Below are 17,297 nucleotides of genomic sequence, written 5' to 3'. Positions count from 1 at the left end.
GGCAAACTCCAGGTGGGCTGCCATGTACCTTTTACTAAGGAGTGGCTTCTGTCTGGCCACTCTACCATACAGGCTTGATTGGTGGATTGCTGCAGAGATGGTTGTCCTTCTGGAGGTTCTCCTCTCTCCACAGAGGACCTCTGGAGCTCTGACAGAGTGGCCATCAGGTTCTTGGTCACCTCCCTGACTAAGGCCCTTCTCCCCCGATCGCTCAGTTTAGATGGCCGGCCAGCTCTAGGAAGAGTCCTGGTGGTTTTGAACTTCTTCCACTTACGGATGATGGCGGCCACTGTGCTCATTGGGACCTTCAAAGCAGCAGAAATTTTTCTGTAACCTTCCCCAGATTTGTGCCTCGAGATAATCCTGTCTCGGAGGTCTACAGACAATTCCTTTGACTTCATGCTTGGTTTGTGCTCTGACATGAACTGTCAACTGTGGGACCTTATATAGACAGGTGTGTGCCTTTCCAAATCATGTCCAATCAACTGAATTGACCACAGGTGGACTCCAATTAAGCTGCAGAAACATCTCAAGGATGATCAGGGGAAACAGGATGCACCTGAGCTCAATTTGGAGCTTCATGGCAAAGGCTGTGAATACTTATGTACATGTGCTTTCTCAGTTTTTATTTTTAATAAATTTGCAAAAACCTCAAGTAAACTTTTTTCACGTTGTCATTATGGGGTGTTGTGTGTAGAATTCTGAGAAAAAAATGAATTTAATCCATTTTGGAATAAGGCTGTAACATAACAAAATGTGGAAAAAGTGATGCGCTGTGAATACTTTCCGGATGTACTGTAGACCTTTGGCAAATCAATATATTCAGTATCACTGAGACCACAGACTTTTAAATCTGATAACACAGAGCATTTGATTAGCATTTTTGAATCATCATCATAATTACTCATAGTTTGGAGGAATACTTGTGTTCTTCTCCCTTGAAGGTTTAACTGTCTCTGAAGCTTTTCAGTACAAATTGTTACTGTACTACCGGGGTCTATAAAAGCATACAGTGTGCATTCTTCACCAGCCCCAGTAAAGGCACAAGTTCCCTTCTCGGTTTCCTATTCAGTTGATGTTGCCACACTGGAGTCTGAGGTGTGCAGAGTAAAGAGAAACACATCCATATCAGAAACATAGTCCTTGATCTTCACAAACTGTGGACTGCCCAACAGATAGTCCATCATGGAGGACATCATAGGCTCATCCACCTGCATATCTCTGAGTTTACCAGTTTTAACAGATATGCCTGGAAAAATTAAAAAACAATCCTCACAGTGCTTCCAGCTTTGTCCGGGTGAGATTGTAGAATAGAGAGATGATTGCATCCTCCATCCCAATCTTTGTCCGATAGACAAACTGCAGTGGATCTTGTGGATAAAATGTTTCATGATAAACACAAGATAGATAGATAGATTATTAATCCCCAACAGGAAATTCACATACTCCAGCAGCAGCATACTAATAAAAACAATATTCATTAAAGAGTGATAAAAATGAGAGGAGCAAGGCAGGTATAACAGTCTATAATCTTGTATAATGTTAATGTTTACCCCACCACCATGTAGAAGAGGGCGCTCGCCACAACCATTTGATAGAACATCTGCAGCATTTTATTGCAGATGTTGAAGGATGCCAACCTTCTAAGGAAGTATAGTCGGCTCTGTCCTCTCTTGCACAGATCATCAGTATTGGCAGTCCAGTCCAATTTATCATCCAGCTGCACTCCCAGATATTTGTAGGTCTGCACTCGCTGCACACAGTCACCTCTGATGATCAGGGGGTCTGTAAAGGACCTGGGCCTCCTAAAATCCACCACCAGCTCCTTGGTTTTGCTGGTGTTCAGTTGTAGGTGGTTTGAGCCGCACCATTTAACAAAGTCCTTGATTAGCTTCCTGTACTCCTCCTTCTGCCCACTCCTGATGCAGCCCACGACAGCAGTGTTGTCAGTGAACTTTTGCATGTAGCAGGACTCTGAGTTGTATTGGAAGTCTGATGTATGTTAGCTGAACAGGACCGGAAAAAGCACAGCCCACTGTGGCACTCCTGTGCCGCCAACCACAATGTCAGACCTGCAGTTCTCAAGACGCACATACTGAGATCTGTCTGTAAGATAGTCCACGATCCATGCCACCAGGTATGAATCCACTCCCATCTCTTAAGCTTGTCCCTAAGGAGCCAAGGTTGGATGGTGTTGAAGGTGCTAGAGAAGTCCAAAAATAATTCTTACAACACCACTGCCTCTGTCCAAGTGGGAGAGGGATCAGTGTAGTATATAGATGATGGAATCCTCCACTCCCACCTTCTCCTGGTATGCAAACTGCAGAGGGTCGAGGGTGTGGCGGACCTGTGGCCTCAGGTGGTGAAGCAGCAGCCGCTCCATAGTCTTCATCACATGTGACGTCAGAGCAAAAGGCCAGAAGTCATTCAGCTCACCAGGACAGGATAGCTTTGGGACTGGGGTGATGCAAGATGTTTTCCAAAGCCTTGGAGACTCTCCCTTGTTCCAGGCTCAGGTTGAAGATGCGCTGCAGAGGACTCCTCCGCTCCAACGCACAGGCCTTCAGCAGTCATGGCAATACTCCATCGGGGCCCACTGCTTTGCTGGCATGAAGTCTCCTCAGCTCTCTGCTTACCTGGGCTGCTGTAATTGTGGGTGGGGGAAAACTCTCTCCTATGCTGGTATCAGCAGAAGGATGGGTGGAGGATGCAGTACTCTTTACTCAAAATAGTACAATCTCTCTGTTATAAAAAAAAAATCATGGAGAGAAACACTAGGACGTCAAGATCACGGAAGACACTTAAAAGACCCGCGAGAAGAAAGAGACTGGCCATGGAGGGTCTCGCGGGGACCTTAAACATGAGACATTGTGCTATGAGATTGACCAAGGACCATCTCACGATGATGTAGAACATGAGATTCTTGCAAGACATGCCCTACTTACAATCAATATCAAATAAGACAATGGGCAGCAAAACATTCAGTCGTGTGAAGGATTTGAGCACACGGATCCAGGGTCTCCATGCATATAAAGTGTATAAGGACAATATGTTATAAATGAAACGTCGATGACTAAGCAAAGAAGAAAGCAACGTGGAGAAAAGAGACTCAAAAGTGTTGGAGAGAAAAAAGAGCAAAAAAGAAAAAATAATCAAGGTGCAAATTCAGAAAATAAGGAAAGTAATTATCAGCCCAGAACAAGTGGAATTAAAACAAAGCACGTCCAATCGGGCTCAGAATTAAAAGACAGAGTAAAAGACAAAGTAGAACTTCATAAAGACGTTCACAAACACTGGCACTATACACATGCAGAGCAGGTTAGAGATTATGAAGGCAGTGGAATTCGAAAGGCTCAAAAGAAAAAGTTGGTGCGATACACATGTGGAGAAAGTTAAAGAATATGAAAGTAGGAAAATTAGAAAGTATAAAAAAAGAAAGTAAAGATCGCAGGAGCGCAAACAAATGGAAATTATTACTCGAAAAAGGGAAAATAATCACCACGGACCAGGTGTCATTGAAACAAAAGTAGGATAAAGTGAGGATAGAAATAAAAGACAGAGTAGCAAACAAAGTAAAATGTCATAAAGAGGTTAAAAAACAAGGGGGCCAAACACATGTAGAACAGGTTAGAAATCACGAAAATTGGAATTCAAAAGACTCAAAAAAAACGTAGGGGCAAAACACATGCAGAGCAAGATACAGAATATGAAAGCAGAAAAAAACGACAGTGTCAAAAAAAAAGAAGGTGAAGATCGCATTAGCGCAAACAAAGAGAAATGATTACTCAGAGAAATAACGAAAAGTCGAAGAGAGATTAAATATATGGACACAGGTGATATGTCAGAAGTATGTAAATATTATAAGGCTTTGAAGTTTAAGTCAAGAGAATTTCAAAAACGGAGTTTACCTCACATGCATTTATTGATTACTTTGCAAAAAAAATTATTAACTGCTGATGACGTCGATCGTTTTGTCTGTGCTGAAATTCCAAACCGAGAAACCTATCCTGAATTATGGCACAAAGTCATTAAACACATCTCACTGACCTCATTAAAAAGATTCAGCATATTGGGACTCGCAAGATTCCAAATATTGTTTTTACAGAAGTTCTGAAATAAAAGTCAAACTAATGAAATAGCAACAATTCAAAGAAAAAAAAACCTTAAAAGTGTGTATCCGGAAAACCCCCTAGTAATAAAAATATAAATGAAAATAACAAACATATAGCTACTAGGATGAAAGTCGGGAACTGATAATTCCTGGCTGGGTTGCCTGAGTGAGAATGTCTGATGTTGCAAAACCTGAAACACCCAATGTCTCCAGGTTACATTACTGAAGATGTGTCCCCATGCATCCATTGGATATACAGTCATATGACAAAGTTTGGCAACTCCTCTCAGCCTGTATAATAATTTACTCCCCTTTCAACAAAAAAGATAACAGTGGTATGTCTTTCATTTCCTAGGAACATCTGAGTACTGGGGTGTTTTCCGAACAAAGATTTTTAGTGAAGCAGTATTTAGTTGTATGAAATTAAATCAAATGTGAAAAACTGGCTGTGCAAAAATTTGGGTCCCCTTGTAATTTTGCTGATTTGAATGCCTGTAACTGCTCAATACTGATGACTTGCAACACCAAATTGGTTGGATTAGCTCGTTAAGCCTTGAACTTCATAGACAAGTGTGTCCAATCATGAGAAAAGGTATTTAAGGTGGTCAATTGCAAGTTGTGCTTCCCTTTGACTCTCCTCTGAAGAGTGGCAGCATGGGATCCTCAAAGCAACTCTCAAAAGATCTGAAAACAAAGATTGTTCAGTATCATGGTTTAGGGGAAGGCTACAAAAAGCTATCTCAGAGGTTTAAACTGTCAGTTTCAACTGTAAGGAATGTAATCAGGAAATGGAAGGCCACAGGCACAGTTGCTGTTAAACCCAGCATGTCTGGCAGGCCAAGAAAAACACAGGAGTGGCATATGCGCAGGATTGTGAGAATGGTTACAGACAACCCACAGATCACCTCCAAAGACCTGCAAGAACATCTTGCTGCAGATGGTGTATCTGGACATCGTTCTACAATTCAGAGCAATTTGCACAAAGAACATCTGTATTGCAGGGTGATGAGAAAGAAGCCCTTTCTGCACTCGCGCCACAAACAGAGTCGCTTGTTGTATACAAATGCTCATTTAGACAAGCCAGATTCATTTTGGAACAAAGTGCTTTGGACTGATGAGACAAAAATTGAGTTATTTGGTCAAAACAAAAAGCCATTTGCACAGCGGAAGAACACCGCATTCCAAGAAAAAAACCACCTGCTACCTACTGTCAAATTTGGTGGAGGTTCCATCATGCTGTGTGGCTGTGTGGCTAGTTCAGGGACTGGGGCCCTTGTTAAAGTTAAGGGTCGCATGAATTCAACCCAATATCAACAAATTCTTCATGATAATGTTCAAGCATCAGTCACAAAGTTGAAGTTATACAGAGGTTGGATATTCCAACAAGACAATGACCCAAAACACAATTTGAAATCAACAAAGGCATTCATGCAGAGGAGAAGTACAATGTTCTGAAATGGCCGTCACAGTCCCCTGACTTGAATATCATTGAAAATCTATGGGGTGATTTGAAGCAGACTGTCCATGCTCGGCAGCCATCAAATTTAACTGAACTGGAGAGATTTTGTATGGAAGAATGGTCAAAAATACCTCCATCCAGAATCCAGACACTCATCAAAGGCTATAGGAGGCGTCTAGAGGATGTTATATTTGCAAAAGGAGGCTCAACTAAGTATTGATGTCATATCTCTGTCTAATTTTGTTATGATTCATATTTTCTGTTAATCCAATAAACTTAATTTCACTGCTGAAATACTGCTGTTTCCATAAGGCATGTCATATATTAAAAGGAAGTCCCTACTTTGAAAGCTCAGCAAATGATGAACAAATATCCAAAGAATTAAGAGGGGTTCCCAAACTTTTTCATATGACTGTATTTCAACATTGAAAATATTTGAATACAGCAGGTCCAGCTTGATATTTCGTTGTGTGGAACCAATCACAAACTGATAGAAATAGAAATTTGTCATCATTTGTTCCACATGGTCACATGGTTGAAGTCACCACATGTTATACAGTAACTGCAGGGTCAGAGTGAGTCATCAATTATGTGGTCATGTGGTGGTTACGGCAACTTGCTGTAACAGTGCATGCTTCCCAGCCTGACTTGACTTGACCTGGTCGAACATTTACCACTACAGATGGCAGACCAATTCTAAAACCTTTTTGCCTTGCAAGTCGCCTTCTCCGTCTGTGGACAAACAGCTCTTGTGGTAATGTATAATTGAGCTGCTTAGGCGCTCGCAATCGCAGTGCTGATTATGGGAGAATTTAATAAACTCCCCGCTTTTGTTTTCTCGATGTTTCTTACCATTTCAGAAGACTTCGGGTCCTCTGCACGACTCCGTCCAAGTTCGCAGCCAGTTTGAAGTGTAGTCAGGACAATACAGCACCTGGATTTCGTCGGTAAATTTAAAATCTTTTTATCCGATTTCTAATAGTTACTATCAGTGATAGGCAAGAAGCCAGATCAATTCCAATTTTAAATATGACTAGCAACTAGTAAATAAGTTTTTTAAAAAAAAGTGAAAAATACGGAGCTTAAGGAGTTGCTGCTTGCACAAGTACAAAATATGTAATGCCAGCACTGAGGCCATGAAGAGCCTCCAGAATGAAGAAAATGGGAAGGAAATTTTGGGATGCCCTCCTCTGGCTTCTTGTCCAGAACCATCACCTCTTTAATCTTACTTAGCTGCTCACCCACCTTTTCTGTCCTCCTTTGTAAGCCGGCCTTTACAGTCACTTAAACTATTCACATACTGTATTCATAGCTCTTTTACTTGTTAGTGTGAACCTCTTCACAAAATTAATTTATACAAAAAATCTCTGCCTTCACACTAAATCTGTTTACATGTAGATTTTGCACATGTTTTGTTTTTTATGTATTCTAAATATTTTTAAAGTATAATATGGTGGTGTGATGGTTAGTGCTGTGAAGTCATTGGTTTAATTTCCTGGGTTCATACCCATGCTTGGTCAATCCTATATGTGGATTTTTCATGTTTTCTCCACATCTGAGTGGGTTTTCTAGCCACGTCCCCCAAGATGTACAGTTTAGATTAATTAATAATAGAACTTGTGTGAGTATGGGTGTGTATAGTGTAAGAAGACGCTATATAGCGCCTGACCCGACACAGATTGGACACTGAAGGCACATGTAAAATAACCAGACTTTTATTTATCTTCAGCCAGAGGGCACATCTTCCCCGTAATCCCTCCAGCCACAACACAGTCCCAAGCACTATTACTCCCCAGTAAAGCACTTTCTTCTCCTTGGCACCACCACTCCTCCGTAGCAACCTTGTCCTCCTCCACCCGACTCTGGCCCATGAGTGGTGGTTGCTGGCTCCCTTTTATAGGTCACCTGGAAGTGCTCCAGGTGTTTGATCATCAAGATCCAGCGGCACTTCCAGGTGTGACGAATCTGTTGCCCACACGGGCTCAGGAGTCCCAAACACAGCACCCCCTGGCGGTACCTGAGGGACCCAACAGGGCTGCACCCAACTCCAATTCCCAGGGAGCCCTGTGGGAAACCGAGGCACTACCCCAGCCCAGGGGGGGGCGGCCATCTAGCGTCCAGGGGGAGGTATTGCACTGTCCAGGGCTGCTCCCCCTGAATGTAGTGTGCAGGGGTGTCCCGGCTGGGCATACAGTCCAGGACTGATTCACGTCTTACATAGAAGCTCCAGCTCCCCAACACCCAGAATTGGATTAAGCCCATAAGATTGTTCATCCATCCATTATCCAAACCCGCTAATTCCTAACTACAGGGTCATGGGGGACTGCTGGAGCCAATCCCAGCCAACACAGAGTGCAAGGCAGGAAACAAACCGTGGGCCACCACAGGGCGCACACACGCACACCAAGCACACACTAGGGACAATTTAGGATCACCAATGCACCTAAGCTGCATGTCTTTGGACTGTGGGAGGAAACTCATGCAGACATGGGGAGAACATGCAAACTCCAATGGGGGCTGCACTCACATTTTGTAAACTGAAAACACACTATATTAAAAATAAACTGATCTTTATTGAACTTAGCAAGTTTAGTAAGTAGATATAGGATATAGCGGGTTGGATAATGGATGAATAGATGGCTATCTCCCAACTCTGTGTAAATGTTGAGTGGCCTTCCTATTCTGTATTTGTAATCTGGCTGGTACCACCACTGGACACTTTAAGGGAGTCTCAGAACAACAAAGAAGAAATTCTGTTGCTAGGAAGTTCCGAATCACATAGGGCGGCCCCTCCACAACCTGAAATAGAGCTGACCAGACTAGGACAATGCTTTATCAGCCCAAGCTGGCTCCATTCCTGACAACACTGTTGAAAAATCTTTTTTTTTTTACTCATCTCATTTTTAACAGAATTTAGTTTTTGTTTGTAGAAGTGGTCACCGTCGGTGTCAGTGCATCTGCTACCATCCCACCATCTGTAAAGTGCATGGCCCTTGGTCTGTGATGTCAAAGAAGAGTGAGTCGAGCCTGTTCCCTTGTCAAGATGGCAGTGGCCACGGACTGGCTCAACAGCGAGCTGTCCTGCCCTGTGTGTTTGGAGCTGTTCACACCTCCTGTGTTGGTCCTGCCCTGCTCCCACAATTTCTGCAAGAGGTGCATTCAGCAAACCCTGCTTGACCAAAACCAAGCGCTGGAGACCAGAAGGTTCTGCTGCCCCGTCTGTCGAAAGGTGAGTAGGCAGAAAAGAAGAATTCAAGGGAGCATCGAGGGGAGGGCATCAGCAGTAAAATATTTAGCAGTTGTCTGAGAAAAGGAGAATAAGTTGAGACCTGACTGAAGTGTTTAAAATTACGAAGGAAATTAATGTAGTGGATTGAGACTGTTACTTTAAAATATGTTAATCAGGATAAAGGGGACATTGTTGTAAACTTGTTAAGGGTAACTTTTGCACAAACATTAGAAAGTTTTATCTTCACAGAGAACCATAGACACTTAGCTACCAAGTAGCGGGGTAGACAGTAGGACTTTCAAAACTAAATTTGATGTTTTGCTTTGTTGGGTTGAACACCTGTATTTGTCAAACGTTTTCTAATATTCAAATTTTTTTTCCTAAAAAGTCAGAAGTGACATGACTCATATGAATGTAAGTGAGCTAGAAATCACAGTTTACAAAAGTAGTCAAGTGTAAAGTTGGGTGAAATGTTAAAAAAAAAAGCAGCTAAACTGATGCAATAACCAAGACTTGGTCTGTGGCCCCAATAGCCACAGGGGTCCTCCATGACAGCAGCCCACCAGGCTGCAGAAGAGGTGCAAGATGTGATTGGTGGTACCGATAATGGCTGGTATATTATATTTTTGCATTTATTAATGACCGACCACTACACTACCAAGTCTTTTGCTTCGGCTAGCCTGAAGACACTCAAGATGATAACAAAACGTACTCCTTACTGTATAGGTTGTCCTTTTTTCCTCCGACACAACGAAATAACAAGCAAATAGTAGACAGAAATGTAAAATCAAACCCGGATATATTGTAAGTGATAAGTATATATACACATGAAGACAGACGAATATTCAATAATTTGTCAGTGCTTGCAAACCACCACTATCCCAATGACACTTGTGAATATTTATATATATATTATATACATGAGCGTACAGATATTTAACAATAATATTATTTACAAAAACCCTCCCTTGCCCCTAAACAATAAATGAATCATCACAGCACATAAACACGAACACAGATTGATAATAAACAGCAGATGAAATGTAAATGATAAGTGAGTCCCAAAGCTGTAAAAGTCCGGCGGATATTGACGACAGGCTGATGGGATACCTTGCTTCCTCCCGACAATACAAAAACGGCCTCACCGTCATGTCCTCAGCAATGGTTGGTGTGAATCTCTGCACAGGTTGCCATAAATGTTGATCGGGATCTTGAAAAAAGTAAGTAATGGAATGGCACAATAAAAAAGGGATGATGGGTGGAAATGACAGTAAATTCTGGCTCCTTTCTTCTCACAATCTTCGTTCCCTTTCTCTCTCCTCACTCCCTTTCCTTTACGCTCCTCTAGTTTAAATAATGACAGTCCCGGATGTAATTGGTGGAAAACAACAGGTAATTTCCGTCTCGGGGTTGCGGACTCCCTTTATCATCCTTCCTCTTTTATCTTACAGGGACAACATTTACTTAAACACACATATAGCATAGCAAATGGGACGATGAAAACAAAATGCACGCAGCACAGACAAGAAACAAATACTTATTATTATGTAGCCCCGCTACAATGTGCCTTACAAAAGAGTGTTAAATATGAGAATCAAACATGCATGTCAGTGAAACAAAATTGTATCCTTAAGCCAGTTCAGTCAGAAATACAGTCAATGCCATACTTCACAGAATGTGATGACAGAAACAAAGAAAACATGTTAAGAGCCCCACCTTTCCCCTAAAGGACACATTTTGCACATTTGATGTATCACTTTACTGTAAATCCTATTTGGGAATTGCTGGTTCCAGGGAGAATAAACAATTGTAAATTATTGTACATGTATATCTAACTAGCTGTCCCCAGCGGATCCACCCGCGTAGCAGTGAAAAAGGACAAACTTTAAAAATCAATGAACAGACAGGTATCGCTAGCTAGCGGGGGGGAGGTACAATGACTTGAACTGAGGCTGGCACGTGAGTGAGGAGGGCGCCGTCCGGTTCCCCACTCCTGATGTCGCGCTTCCCCCGCCCCTCGGCCCGCAGCCTCTGTCTCAGATTAGCAAACTATGATACTTTGTGAGATGAAAGAAATCGCAAAATCAACCGGAATGTTCTAAATCCGATCTAAATCCGTTAAATAGTTCTCTCGTGAAAAACAGACAGACATACAGATGGGCAGACAGATGTTGGATTTTATATATAGAGAGAGATGTAGGAAACCGTAGTCCTGTTGTGACATTTTGGCCATAGGTTACCATTGTAGATTTAAATTAAATAAAATAAATCAATTAAATAATTGTGTACCAGCAACTTATGAAATCATACACACCTGCAAGTAATTTGGTCTTTTTTATTATATTTTCCCCATATTACTGAGCTGTCAGTGACAAATGTGTTTTTGTTCTCTGTGCAGACAATTTCAAACAAACTAGAGATGCAGACCTAAAATAGAAGAAAATGGTCCACGAAAACAAAATCCCATATGAAATGTATTTTTAAATCAGATTTTTAATTTCACATCGGATCACAATACAGTGGTGTAAAAATGAAAGAAGGAACTACCAAATGTTTGATTGTCTTCTGTGATGGACAAGCAGCCTATCCAGAACTGCGTCCTCCTTCTCATCCAATGCAGCAGGGAAAAACTGCAGGTCCTTGCAATCCTGTATTCAATAATTAGGTTTTGAAAAATGTCGATGCATGATCAAATCAAGCAGAAAATATTCAGGGCTGAAATTGTTTTCTCCCTTCAGTTTCAGTGTGACTAAGGTGGTGCTTTAAAATACTGTACTGTTATTCGTGCAGATCATATCACATTCACCCTTCACATGATACTTAATTTCGCACCAAAGAATACATAGGAAAGCAGATAAAATGAATGGGCTTTCAAATTATAAATTAACAAATCAAGTCAAATTGGGCAGCATGCACTGGTACAGTGCGTTGCCACACCCACCACACCACGAAACAACTTGGGATCCCGGTTGGCAACCCCCCCAGGCAGACATGCGGTCCAGTCCCACCCTCCGGAAATGACCCTCTATCTCGTGGGCGACCCCTTGGCCTGGTCCAGCCACTCAGGTCCCCAACAATGAGGATCCTACGAGCTGGATCACCCTTGGGGAGTCGCGCCACATGGCCATAGTGCTGTAACTGACGCTCCCTCACAATGCAGGTAATGTGCCTCATCCAGGACTCCATGAACAACATCTCATTTGACACAAAGTCAAACCAACAGTACCCAAGGATTTTTCGGAGAGACACAGTACCAAAGGAGTCGAGTCTTCATCTCAGGTCACTGGAGAGCGTCCATGTCTCGCAACCATATAGCAAGACAGGAAGCACCGGGACTCTAAAGACTTGGACCTTCGTCCCTTTGCATAGATATCGGGAGCACCACACACCTCTTTCCAGTGACCTCATGACCCCCCATGCACTCCCAAACCGTCTACTGACTTCATAGGAAGAGTCACCGGAGACACGAATGTCACTGCCAAGGTAAGTAAACCGCTTGACAAGGTCAACACTCTCTCTGCAAACAGACACACTGCTGATGGCTGTGCCCAAGAGGTCATTAAACCCGGTTTCAAAAAACATTATGAGCAATTTAATAGGATTCATATTGGATTTAAAAATGAGAAAACTGGTAACTTTGGAAAATAAACCTTTAAACCAAAAGATAAACACTGTTGAAGGCTCCTCCTTATTTCTTCACTTTAGCTTGGGTAGAATGGTGGCCCACAGCTCCAGTCTAGTGTTCAAACATTCATGGAGTCTGCATATTCTCCCTGGGCTGGCATTTCTTTCTTTGGGTTCTAAATATTCTAAACCTCTCACAGATGTTCATATGATGTTGACTGCAAACCCAGGTTTGGTCTAATGTGAGTTGGTATGACAGGTTGAATTGATGTTGCAGGGATAAACTCCATCTTCCCATGATCCTAAAATATGATTTAGCCAATTCTGAAAACGCATGGATAGATAGATGTTTTGATTTTGATTTGATATACTTTATTAATCCACAAGGGGAAATTGTCTTTTCCCATGACCTTTGGAGGTCAGATCACAGGGTCAGTGATTGTATAACATCCATGGAATTGAGTAGGGATAATCAATCTTATCCTAATAAGACTGTAAATGATAACTGGCCTATTGACTCCAGCTGCTGAGATCTTTAAGACATCTATAAAACCATTTGGCTACTCAGAGCTACACTGGGAACGCAACGAACATATTTATATTGTCTTGTTCACTCGTCTTTATTTTGATTTAAATTTAATGCAGTATTTTCCTATCAGGCGTGTCAGATCCTGTTAACAATACAGGCACTTAGGCAGTGATTAAAATGACGGCAAAGTCACACATGTGTACATGCATGCCATTCCATGTGTCCGCATGCCTGTCTGTGTGCCCGTGTGTCTGCCCGCATGTCCATGTGCTCGTCCACGTGCCAGAGTCTCAAGCTTGAATGTAACACCTGTACAAATAGCAGTGTGACGATCTGAGTAAATCTCAACCGTTGTGACAAAATATTTAATTAACAACAGCATCTCTTTCACGAAGTAAATAAAACATTAAAAATGCTCTAACCCATTTATTTTCTAAAAATCACTTATCTAGAAAAGGGACACAATGAAGCTGGTGGCTACCCAAGCAAACATTGGGCACAAGGTAGTAAGAATCCATGGACATCATAGTAGGGCAAACGCACACACACACACACACACATACTTTCAGAGTACAATTCAGCCACGCCAATCCATCTGACATACCTGTTTTTTTTAAACACCATGTACTGTATATACATTTTCAAGTTTGTTCAAAAATAGAAAAGTATTTATTTTATGACAAATACAAAAAAAAATGAAAGTTTTCTGGCATTTTAATATCATTCAAGGAACTTGTGTAGCTTTCATAATATCAAAGCTTTAAACTTGTTCGATTTAGCATATATAGTAACTTTATATTACAACTTATGATAATATGACTTGGGATATGATGTAAATATGTAGAAGTATGGCTGTAATTATTTTTTAATGCTTATCTGGCCACCCTAAGCCTAAATGTCAAAGTTTGCCCATGAAGAAAACAAACACAGGCCTGGAGAGGGAAAGCCTCATAATTGAGTACTTAATTGTTTATTTCAGAGGATTCGCTTGAGAGGAAGAGGCATTGACAGATTAAAAAGAAACATTCTTCTTGAGAGCATATCAGAGAAGTTTAGGCAGGAGAAGGCCAACGCCAAAGTAAATGAGCAGAACCATCAGCTGCAAATATGTGAGAAACATGAAGAATTGTTGAATTTGGTAAGCAATATGTCTTGGCTTTATTTCTGGTGTTGTAAATTTAATATTGGGGATGCATAGAGGTAGAGTGCTGCATGGATCAGTGATTGGATGGTTCAAAAATATCTTTGTTCCTATTGGCACAGCAGTTGTGTGAAAAACAAATGCTATGTTGGTGACTTAAGTGGATGGGGATAGTGGACAACCATATGTATCAGCCAAACCTGCCGTTTCTGCACCTGATCATTTCCTTTATTATCTACGTTTGTACCTTATATGAGCAGCTTCAGCAGAATGTAAGAATGTGTTACTGATTAGAAGCTTTTGTGTCCCTAGATGTGCTTAGATGATGACATCCCAATATGTGTAATCTGCAAAGTGTTTGGTGAACACTCTTTACACAATGTGGTGAGACTCGCTGATGTCTATGAAGAAAGGAAGAACAGCTTTACTAAAGAGATCAAGAGTATGTATGTGAGATCTGAAAGTGCAGAGAGGAACAGCACGGTAAGGAGGACATTTCCAACATCTCTAATCAGGTTGAAGCCCGAGATCTCTTTCCAGCATCTCTGACAAATCCTGTAATATCTTCTTGTGGTATTTCTCCATGTGCTCAGTGATGTTAAGGTGGTCAGAAATGTGCAGAAATGATGTAATTATTATAAATAAAGGACACAAAAAAAGCAAGCAAAGGGAGAAAACAAAGTTAAAACACTCAGATGGTAAACAAATTCTGTGGCCACTAATGAACAGGTTTTGAATCCCCTTCTACCAGGTGAATAGCCTCTTTATTTCTTTCTTTAATTATTTGTCACATACATAGTTATACAGGAAAACACACAGTGAAATGCATCTTTTCGCATACCCCTTGGGGTCAGAGCGCAGGGTCAGCCATTGTACAGCGTCCCTGGAGCAATTGAAGGTTAAGGGCCTTGCAGAGTAGCATCTCTTTTGGCAGTGACGGGGATTCGAACCGGCAACCTTCGGGGTGCCAGCGCAGATCCTTAGCCTCAGAAGGTACCACAAAATCATCTCTTTCCTTACCTCCCACTTGGTCACCTCAAATGCTATCCATGTTGAAGATCCATCCATCTAGTTTAAACTTGATTAATCCATGTAGGGGCCAAGGGCTACCCCAGTAGCACTGGGTGCGAGACAAGAATTAACTCCAAGGCACTCTATGGTACCAATTATCACAAGGTACGCCTCATACAAGGGCACTCTCTGGTGCCAGGTATTGTAGTGTACCCTCATACCCACACTCACTCATATGGGGTCCAGATATACATCTTTAGAACGTGAGCAAAAAAAACTGAATTACCCCGAGAAAAACCCATACCTACATGGGGGAAATGTACAAACCCCCACTGACAGGGTCCTGTTTTGGACTAAACCCATTACCCTAGAGCTGGGTGGCAGCAGTGCTGTGTGGTACCACTTACCCTCCTCTTTAAAGATGCAGGAACTTTTATTTACAGGATGCAGTTGGGGTGTAACTGTGATTCTGCCAGCTAGGAACAGACTAGTCAGACATTCATCTTGTCACAACTGACCAAAAGTATTTACAATACAAATGAAAGGGAACAGTTGAAAAATTATCAGTAGCAATTCATGTTGGAGCTAATCATGCAGATGAACTGTGAGTTGCACAGGTCTTCGTTCTTAAACTCCTCTCTCCCAGATTGACTTGTAGCACCCATCTGTATACTTTTCCAGTTTCCTCACATTTTTCTCACTAAAAAGATAGAGCTTCAAAAGTGGTCCAAAATATTTAAATCAAAGGTATGCCTAATGTCAATTTATTTTTAACTTTTGTTTTACAGAAAATACAAAAAATAAAGAATGATCTCATCATGTCTGCTGAGGAAACCAAGGCTATGATTGAAGCAGTGGGGGGCTCCATGTTAACAATGATAAAATTGAAAATGTCAGCAATAAAGCAGCAGGTGGACCTTGAATGTGCAGAAAAATGTACCCACCTGCATGCCACCTTGGATGCCCTGCAGGCTCCACAGCGCCTCTACATGCAGATGAAGACGGTACTGGAACAGCACTCAAATCAGGTCCAGTTTCTCAGAGAAGACAGCAAGTTGAGGGCAGAGGCATCCAATATGCTCAAAGAAAGCATCCCCGAAAAGGTTCAAGAAGCAGTCACTATTTCTCTGGGTCAGTACTTGGAGGAACTGCTCAAAAATGTTCAGATTTATATGGAGTGCCCTGCTCAAGCTACAAATTTTCTAATGAAAATTTCAGAAGTGTATAACACCTGGAGATATGGCTACTCGGAGAAGGATGCCCTGTCTTACACCCACCTGGATAACTTGATATACAGTTTTCTGGCCAGGGAAGTGTGCTTGTTTCAGTCAGGATACAGCTCCACTGAGGAGGGTTGAGGACGGTTTGAGTCCACCTTTTTAAGAAAATGATGAAGGGCTAAATAACCAATACAAATTTATATTTGTTAAGTCTTTTTTCATGCGTCATATGCTTTTCAGTAGGACAGCTTTCAAGTTGGTTCATGAGTCATATGATAGGACATTGTTTTCTAATTAAATTTTTACTTAATCTCATTCATGCATTGGAAGGCCTAATTGATGAAGAAAGCAATCCCTCTTTCATGAGTAAGAGGCACTGGTAGAAATTATGGGGAAGCTTTTCTTCATGCAAAAGATCATGAGAATCTGAAAACAAAATACAGTACTGGACTTAGGGAAGGGAAGCCATGACAAATTTTAAGAACTATCTGGGTGGGGTATTGGGACATCTTTGATGTTAGCTATCCAATAAACTTGTTGGGCTAAATGCTCTTCTCTTGTTTTTGAAACATTTTATTATTACTTGCACATGGTTCCCTGACTCATCACTGTACCCTTCACATTTGAACTGAAGTAAATGCATCTTTTAATACTAAACATATTTATTTAACACTTACTTTTAAGTGTTGGAAGTATCAGGTACAGAAAAGGAAAAGGTGCATAGCTACCTAGACAAAGAATAGAAACAATATATAAACAAGAATAGAAAACAATTAAGAAGCAGGTGAAAGGGTATAATTGTGACAAATGACACTCAGGCTCTGGTAAAAATAAGTTAACAACAGAACCATTTTATTGACTGGGATATGCTGTACTAGAATACTAGCCTATTGATTTTCAAATGATACAGACGTAAACAACAACCTTCTTAATTCAATTCAGGGAGCCAATCTGACAGGTCTGCCAGAACCAA

The 17,297-nt window shown here is 41.4% G+C and overlaps 1 protein-coding gene across 1 annotated transcript in view; it reads left to right on the top strand.

Moving 5' to 3' along the window:
* The window catches only part of LOC120540305 (tripartite motif-containing protein 54-like), a 192,794-nt gene extending 175,978 nt beyond the window's left edge, over positions 1-16,816 (top strand). Inside the window, exons 2-5 of the mRNA XM_039770949.1 lie at positions 8,501-8,799; positions 13,932-14,090; positions 14,406-14,576; positions 15,893-16,816. Of these exons, the coding sequence (XP_039626883.1) occupies positions 8,614-8,799; positions 13,932-14,090; positions 14,406-14,576; positions 15,893-16,462 (1,086 nt within the window). The 5' untranslated portion in view covers positions 8,501-8,613 and the 3' untranslated portion in view covers positions 16,463-16,816. The remainder of the gene's footprint in view (positions 1-8,500; positions 8,800-13,931; positions 14,091-14,405; positions 14,577-15,892) is intronic.
* The last annotated feature ends 481 nt before the right edge of the window (positions 16,817-17,297 follow it).

This window comes from Polypterus senegalus, chromosome 12 (genome assembly GCF_016835505.1).
Source record: "Polypterus senegalus isolate Bchr_013 chromosome 12, ASM1683550v1, whole genome shotgun sequence".
NCBI lineage: Eukaryota > Metazoa > Chordata > Cladistia > Polypteriformes > Polypteridae > Polypterus > Polypterus senegalus.
This window is presented reverse-complemented; position numbering and strand designations above follow the sequence as displayed.